Below are 8,932 nucleotides of genomic sequence, written 5' to 3'. Positions count from 1 at the left end.
TCAATATGGCCAAAGCCTCAAGCTGGTTCCAGCACCTTCCCAAGTGTCACCAATTTATATTGCAGGCAGCAGTGGTCAACAAACTGCCAGCTGTATTTTGCTAAGACCATGATGACCCCATGCAGTGACCTGAAGAACCTTTGTGCTTCAGTGACATGGCAAATGCAAGTTAAAAATAACTTCAGTGACTGAGCGAGCCTGGCCTGCCATGGTCCAGATATAGGCTTGGAGAGTATTGGGTCTTACTTAACAGGCATCTGGGCCTAATAATGAATGGGTGAATATAGAAGATAGCATAGCAGACACATTCTTTGGGGTTTTGGGTTCTGTCACATCCCTTTATTTTCTCTGTTACCTCCGGTGATTAACAAGTATTAAATCAACGTAGAGAAAATTTTCTCACTTCTAGAACTAGCGAAATTGATACTTGTCTTTCGAGGTAATAAGTGACTGAGGGTTTTATTCCATATTCATCATACCAAGAAAGCTGTGGAATAGACTGATCTGTGGTACACATGCAAGGCTGAATGAATTGACAAAAATAAAAATCAGGATAGAGGATCTAACTTCCACTGTTGCTGCAGTCTATCCAGGAGACTTGATGTCAGTGGGTATGAGAGACTTACCTCAGTTTTATAATAGGACCCATTCAACAACTGTTTCTTCAACTTACCTATGGCAATTGCCATTATCAGAAGAAAACATCATGTCTTGGTCTGACTTTGTCTTCCCCAACTATGCAGGTGGTCAAATGGAAGATATCGCCCAAAAATCCTCTCCATTCCATAGGCATTCATCGAGATATTAATAATAGTCCAGTTGATTTGCATATCATGACTTACCTGCACTTAGTTGATACGCTGTTCATGTTGCAGTGAACACCAGTGCATTTGGTTGGCAGGGTCTCCTACCTAAAGTCTGCTTATTTATCCCAATTTACCCTATTTTGAAACAGCTAGCATGGCACTGAGTGCAAAGCCCTAAAGGTGGGATACACCTATGAAGTAAACAGCTCTTGGCCTCGTACAAGCATTCCACCAACAGACACAGCAGGGTGTTGGAAGAAAAGTTTAGACAATGCCCTTGGAAACAAGGAAGTTCCAGCATTTCTGGATTTCTTACAAAATGGCCCGAAGCCTCTCATTTCATTAAACTATCCTGCAAATGGAGACTCAGTTGAGACAAATGTTGTTGAGGCTCCTTGTATGTCTAGACAACACAAAAATGAGGTGTATCTTTCTTTTTTGTATAGTTGAGCCACCTGATATTTTAGAGGCTAAAATTTTCGTTATTTGAAATTTACTTCTGGTGATAGTCTGTAAAACTTTATAGTGCTTGCCTTGCCTTGTGTTAAACTGTCTGATCAGAGAGGAACTGATAGATGGAAGCAGTGATAAAGCATTCTGTTTCCCAGAGTCTTGTGGCTTTCTCCTTGATGTAGTGTTTTTGCAGAAGTCTTTCATTTTTTTTCCAGTGGCTTAGTACAGTTATGAAGCATTCTCATGCTTCCATTTAAATCAATGTAAAAAGCTCCTAAATTAAATGGAAGCAGGCTCCGTTTTGCTAGAGGCATTTGATGTGTGCGCTAATATAATCTTATCTTAAAATATCCTTATTTTTATAATATTTTAACTTGACCACAATGTGTTAATATTTCTGTTAATAATGACATTTTCTATAAATGAAAAATAATAAATATATAATACTACACGTTGCAGAAGAATACAATTATTTCTATAAATAATTAATTAAATTTGAATATTCTTTGATTTGTTTTTTAAAATAGTGTAACCCCATCGTATGAAACTTGTTAAGATTTTTTTTTACAAGTCATTTTTAGAATTCTCTCTCTGACCCAGATGTACATTCTGTTTATAGTCTTTATTAACTTTAAAATGTCACAAATCAAGAGAAAAGAACATTTTTGTTAGACTGCATAACTTTGGCAAAGTTCTGAGTACAAATGTAATACTGATTACTTTGATATCTATTAATGTTAATGAAATGTTACAGATTTTAAAATTATAATGAAAATTAAATTTATTTGCAGAAGGATCTCTGGATGTAATCTCTTTTGCTGTATAAATCATTTTGTTTTATTGATTTATAGAGTGGCCATTTTGTGCAGTCTTGCCATTTGTGCTTACCTCTCTCTACTTTTTCTTCTGGTAGGCTCAGCCTTTGAGGAAAGAACCTGAAATCATCACGGTGACACTAAAAAAACAAAATGGAATGGGCTTAAGCATTGTTGCTGCTAAGGTATGAAAATAATGTCTCATGAACTGATCAAAACGACAATGTTATTTACTTGCTATGAAAATGCACTTGCCTAGAGTACATTTATGTCATATTACCTTAGCTGCAAATTCCTGTTCTGTAAAATATACAGACTGTGAACAAAGGAAAGGAAATAGCAACTCAGAAAAATAGAACCTGGAAATTTCTGTATTCCTATGATGACATTTTGGACTTAATTTCTTAAGTTGGTACTTCTAATGTTATATAATCTCATCAAATATTTTGGATTTGAATTGGGGGTTACACAAATATGTAGCAAAATTGCTTTGAGGAAGAGTAGTAAATTCTGAAAAAGTGTATAGATGTGTTTTATAATTTGGTATGGATTAAAATGTTTAAATGAATTAAGGAAAAACCAGCCTGCAAACCAACTAAATTTTATATTTATTTTGCGGAGTGAAGAGCTTGTTTGCACCATATTTTACTGCCTGAATTGCTTTGGTTTCACTTGTTTTTCATTTTGATCTTAAAATACTGTCTGCAGAATAGGTTGCCCAAAAGGAGGGAGGGACCCTTTTACTTTGCCATATTATGGTGCTTATTATATGCTAGTCTTGGTTGTGGTAATGTGAAGTACATGCACACAATTCCAGCTGCCATATGGAGAACTCCCCCACTCGGGTACATCTGAATTTTAAATTTGTAGTGTAATTTATGTAATCAGTGTTTGAAAGTCTCAGACATTTTTAGGTAACAGAGAGACTGTCTCATGTGATTCCTTTTTTACTGTGTGGGGGATGAGCTTTATCAAAGCAATTAAGTCCCCTTTCCCAAAGAATTTATGGACTAGACACTGTTGTACTGTTTTTAAGGTATTTGGTATAGATAAGTACTTCTAAACAATATCCATCTTTTTGCTGAAACATGTTTTATTCCTGTTATTTACAAAGGTGAAGGTAAGTTTTGGATGCATGTGTATCTAAAGTTCATCTTACCTTTGAGAGAGACTGTGCTCAAAATCTTGAGAAATTTGAGGCAAAAAATTTCTTTCAGTAGAGTTCTTATATGATGTAGTAGGCTTAAGTCTGAGACACTGGAAATTCATGACTTTGGCATGCACCAGATTAACTGCTAATCAGACTTCTGCATTTCAGTTCAGTGTTCAAGATGAAATTGGCAACCTGAAGTGGAATTTTCTATGCTAAAGTGTTGTCCTATTGATTTTTCTCATTTGAAGAGCAGCAGAGTATGAGAAGTGGGAAACTTGCAGTTTTCCCTGGAACTGACTTGTCACATGCACATTTTAAATTAGCTTGACATCACTAATTTACAGCAGCAGTACATAAGTGCCACTGTGGAGCATCCAACAGGGTTTTTTTAAAGAAGCTTTAAGAAAAAATGTTATAAGAAGCAGAAGTTATGTTTAAATGTGTAGAATTATCTAGGAATACATAAAATCTTTTTTTATATCCAACAGTAGGCTGCCGTCTACCAGATGAGCATTAGGTATGCAAAAGAGATTATCTTGCACTTCCAGTTTCAATTTAATTGGGTTATTTTCCAGTGGCTGTTTAGAACAGAGAATTGCTTTTGGACATAGTTGTTAGTGCAGTTTCCATTTCATAAGAACAACACAAGGTTCAGGAAGATTGACAGACAATGAACTTTCAAACCTGAACAGAAAAGGGAATTGGCGAAGTTAATAAATGGTGTTTGAGAAGCTTTGATAGTGGTTATATGTTTTTACTTTTCTGTTAACTACTTTGTTCTAGTGACGCTTGACTTCTCCAGTAGAACTCGGGTCATGTATCTTGCACTGGTACTGGAACTGAAATTCCTTGTTTTTTTGACCCCAGAAAATGGGAAGGAAAGACAGAAGCGTGCAAGCTAAAGTATCTTAAGAGTTTTAAAGTGTTTAGAGTGTCCCAGATGATTTTAAGTATAGTGTGTCAGAGTGGAACTAATTGGCTGTTGCATTTTCACATCAGGGTAAGCAATGTTAATATTTAACTACCGTAATCTGCTTTAATTGATTATCCTTCCCCCCTCCCTCCCCCAATGTTTCTCTCTAGAATAAGAAAATCAATTGACATTCAAACTCCATATATTTGTGCATACCACAGACCCCGGAATAAGACATGCATCTTGCTTTGGGAAAGCAGAATGAGGAAGAAAAGATTTATCTTCAGGCATTCTCTCTATAAAAGCTCCTCAGCTCAAGCTCTAACTCCATCATGGCCTCTGCCAAATTGGCTGCTGCTGATTTGCCAGCAACTCTGATGGGGTTAAGCCTTGAGCAGCAGATTTTGCAAGGGGAGAGAATACACAATGTGGAGCAACGCATGCTGTCCCCTCCCAAATGCCACCAGAGCCTAGCACGGAGCCAGTCCACAGCAGCTGTTCCAGTGTCTCCTGCCCCCATTTTGGTCTAGAAATCACCATCTTCATTTAAAACATGCACCCCAATTATAGATGGCTGATTTTTTTATTTTTTTTTGGAGGAAAAGTGTGCTTGGTATACAAGTAAATACAGTATTTTTAAAGTGTGTTTTAAATACAAGAAATAAGGATTTGTCTTTGTATGAAAAGAAGATGCACTTCCTTTTCTGTGCAGAGGGCCCTAGTTTGATGGCTGGTCCCAGTTTTATTTCTTGGTCCCTTAAGTTCCATTGGGTGAGGTATTAAAAACCGAAAAAGTAACAAATGAAAATTACAGTGATTGATCAGCAGGCAGCATTGCTCCAAATAAAGCAGTACTTTACTGTGTTAGAGATGCTCTTATACCTGCAACTGCTTAAGCTTTTACTAGGAGCATTAAGAAGTGCCGCGCTGGGTCAGACCAATGGTTAGTCTAGTTTAAACAGCAGCAGGGATGGGTATTTTAGAGCAGTATTTCCCAACCAGTGTGCTGTGGCACAAGTGTGCTGTCAGAAATGAACAGGTGTGACGCAGAATTTTGCCATGGCAATGAGCTACAATAGGTGTGAGGATGGGGAATACCTTAACAGGTGTGCTGCAGAAAATTTTTATTGATGTTAAGTGTGCCTTGGGCTGGAAAAGGTTGGGAAACTGCTTCAGAGGGAGAGCCTTGACTTGGGTGTCTGTCTCCTGGCCTCAACTATCATTGCTTTGGGTATGCCAGAGGAAACATCTCCATTTGTTCTGTTTAATACATGATTCTGTATATGAATATAGTTAGCACTTTGTCTCAAATGACAAAAGTATGGCATTGCATGCCATAATGAGAGGAGTCATTCTAAGCTTGACTTCTTTTGAATGAAAATTACTAACTGAAGCTAAACCTGCCTAGTTGTCACTTGGCAGAAGAAAGAGGGCTGTAATGTAAGGCCATGGACATACTTGGAGAAGAGAAAGTAATGCTCATAATCTCAAAGATTAATTAAAAAAAAAAAAAAAAAGAAAGGAAATGATTTCCACTCTTCCGTTCCCTTACCTTGCACCAAAAAATCCACAATTTTGATGGCTATTGCTAGAGCCCAACATCTAAGTAATATACTTATGTATTCATATATGTTTAAAGTTTTTCTGCTCGTGTCATGTGTGCAACTTCATGTTGTGGGACAGTGGTGCTTAACCTTCAGGCCCCGTGGCCTAGATGAGTCATGTGAGGCAGGTCAGCAGGCCAGATCCCACAGGCTGAATCTAGGTGAAGTCAGCACATGAGATTGGTCCATGGTTACAGTCAGTTGTGCCAGCCTGGCCCTGCACCCCAGATCTAGCTGTGGAGCAAGCCTGCATGTTGGATCCACCACTCTCCTGCTGCCAGATTTCTAGACCCATGAGGAGCTCTGCAGGCTGGATTTGTTCCATGGACAAAAGATAAAGCAATACGGCTGTAGGAAAATCTATGAAAATGCCAGTTTCCAATAGGAAACTTTTCAGAAAACTTTACTAATTAAGAACATATTTTTTTTTAGTTACAAAGTTGCTGTCACTTCCTTTTACTGAAGGAATTTATTGTGGAATAATTTCTGTAAGTTAAGGCTAATGTTAAAAATAATGTTGAAAGCAAAAAGTAATAAAACTTGAGTTGGAGTCTTCGGCACCTGTTTGTCCCTATGATGGATGGTTTTAATTTGTTGTGTGAAGGATTACAGGCACCAGTGGTAGATTTAAGCGGTGGAGTGGAGAAAAGAATAATGAAAACATTTATTCAGTCACTAAACAACAAAATATTTGGACCTCCTTCCACTTAATCACAGACAATGACATTAAGAGCTTTAGTCTTAATTCCAGTTTTAATATTTTATATCGTACTTTATTGTGACACAAACAAGCTATGAAAATATCTGGTATGTGCAAAATGTAAATTTTCTAAAATACAGATTCTACCATCACCATGTACTCTATTCATGTACTTTTTCATTAAAAGCCAGTGGCTTTCTAAGTCGACACTAATTTTTTGAGTAGCCATGTAACAAGTGAGGGGGGTGGTGTGCATACTGAATAAAAGCTAGTATTAGTACTTAAACAATTGTTTCAAGCTTAAGGAGTTATTAAAATAATTTTAAAGTTAGGGGAAATACCTTGCAGCATCCTTCTTAAAAACCTTTGTGATTAAAAAGCTTAAACTTTGCAGGTGATCCATTGATGCAGTGAAGGAAGCTTAACTGTTGCCCCCACCCTTGTACAGTTTTTTTTTTTTTTTTGGTTTTTATTTATTTATTTATTTATTTATTTTTGTACTAAATCTTTTTGAAGTTTTACATCTGCTAGCATTATTGTAGGGACATTGATTTTTAAGGGGTGGAGTGGTTGGGGAACAGGGTCTGTACTGCTTTTTGAGACTGTGTTTAGAAGTTGGTTGCTCTAACCCTGAAAGATGTTTTGATGTTAAGAGCTGCCTGACTCCTAGCCACACTGTGGTTTCATTTTATGAAATCCAGATGATTTGGAAGCAGTATGTGCATGCAGTTTACTTTAAAAATATATCACTTTTTGGGGGGTTTAGCATGTGACTTTCTTACCCATCTGTGGGCCAGCACATTACTTCCTGTTTAATTTGGAGGTTTTTGTCTTTTGTACAAAAGGCCCCCTCTTTTGTTTTTCTAGCAGTTTTCAAAGTTTAATAAAGCTTCTAAAGTAAATGAAAGTAGGAACGGGATACTGATTACGTAAGAGTCTGAATATTGTATTGGTTATAGCTAGTGTGATAAATGCCATACAGTGTCATAGCATCCAGCTCAGAATTATCTTGATGGGTGTCTTGGAAAATCCAGCAGACTGTATTGCTGGTTGCTCTTAAGGGCTGTGAGAGAAGTGGAGAATTGTTTCTTTTTTCTTTCAAGGATCTGTAGTCCCGGAGATCAAAATGTGGTTTTCTGTTGTTGGAAGAACAGAATCCGTGGTAAGTTGGTTCAGGGTTCTGTTGGGACTGTGTTTCTGTTCAGTTTTAAATGTTTTCCCTGTACTTTTTTCCTGCACTTGTGCTTGTTTAGACTGGTCAGTAATTACTTGTTCATGTAACAGCCATTTAATGTAGCATGCAGTTGAATACAGTCAAAGTTTATTAGTTAACTTTTGAAAAGTCAGAAGGGGAAAAGCTTAAACTATTTTCAAGTCCATTCTTACACGTTTCTCTAAAGAAGTGGTGGTGACAGCTTTTAACTTTTATTGTTCAAGTATCCACAATAATTACTACCATTTCTCTGTGGAAGAGCATGAATAGCATGTTTTGTGATATGTCTGCTTGTCATATTACTTGGCTTTAATCCAGATTCCTCTACAAATCCGTTTTCCATTTGTAAAATCTTGTAAAAATAATTAAAATTGACATCCTAAACAGTATTAAGAGATTTCAATACTCTGTAGACCTGGTCTGTGACTAGAATAAAAGACTTTACAAATGCGCTCCAGTTAGGTTCTGTCTTGAACTTAATGTATGTTTATTGAGTAGATAAATTTAAATCCATTCAGATTGCTACTGTATAAAAGAAAGGTGGATTTCAAAGTATTTGGCCACCACAGTAGAGCAAACATTAGTTAGAGGAGTCTACAGGTTAACGAATATAATAAATGTTATAATTTAAGTACTTTAAGGAGTTAGGTCCCCATATCCCTCAATCTCAGTAATTTTCTTATAACCATAAGGGTAAGCATTAGTCTCAACAGAGTCAGGAAAACATCATTTCATTTTAAATGCAAACATAAATTAATGCTCCCTGTAAAAACAGGGCAATTGGATAGAGTATTTCCATTGAATTTACTTGAAATAGTGATAAAATGATAATCTGCTTCCTGGTTTTCAGTTTTCAATTAGAATTTCAAAAATTAATTGTGACAAATGTTGCAAGCAAGTCATAGAAAAACAGATTATCCATCAGAAAGAAAAGTTAATAGTATCTTTAACTGCATACTCTTAATTGTTATGTAACTTTATTTTTTAAAGATAAATTAATCAGCATCTGCAATGTCATTTTCCAATATAAAATGCAAGTTATTTATTTCCTCAGTTAGCAGGTTTTGTATTTCAATGGATTGTCTTTGATATTAAGATGTCCGTTTTAAAGAGTGATTAACAGTTTTTGAGAATAAAATATTCCTTATCTCAAATTCTTTCAGTGTATATTGGTGTCATCTCTTCAGATCTGCAGTATTTCTAAGATTTCACATTCTGTCCATTTTCACAAACCCGGATAGTTTAGTGTTGCAGCTCTTCAGTTTGACAGCAGAA

General features: G+C 36.3%; 1 protein-coding gene across 1 annotated transcript in view; it reads left to right on the top strand.

Moving 5' to 3' along the window:
- The window catches only part of AFDN (afadin, adherens junction formation factor), a 182,933-nt gene that overhangs the window by 132,057 nt on the left and 41,944 nt on the right, over positions 1 to 8,932 (top strand). The window contains 1 exon segment of the mRNA XM_025195062.1: positions 2,173 to 2,259. Within this exon segment, the coding sequence (XP_025050847.1) occupies positions 2,173 to 2,259 (87 nt within the window).

The sequence above is a fragment of the Alligator sinensis genome, unplaced genomic scaffold (genome assembly GCF_000455745.1).
Source record: "Alligator sinensis unplaced genomic scaffold, ASM45574v1 scaffold448_1, whole genome shotgun sequence".
NCBI classification, from domain to species: Eukaryota; Metazoa; Chordata; order Crocodylia; family Alligatoridae; genus Alligator; species Alligator sinensis.
Note: the sequence above shows the minus strand (reverse complement) of the source record. Positions and strands in the feature narration are given on the sequence as shown.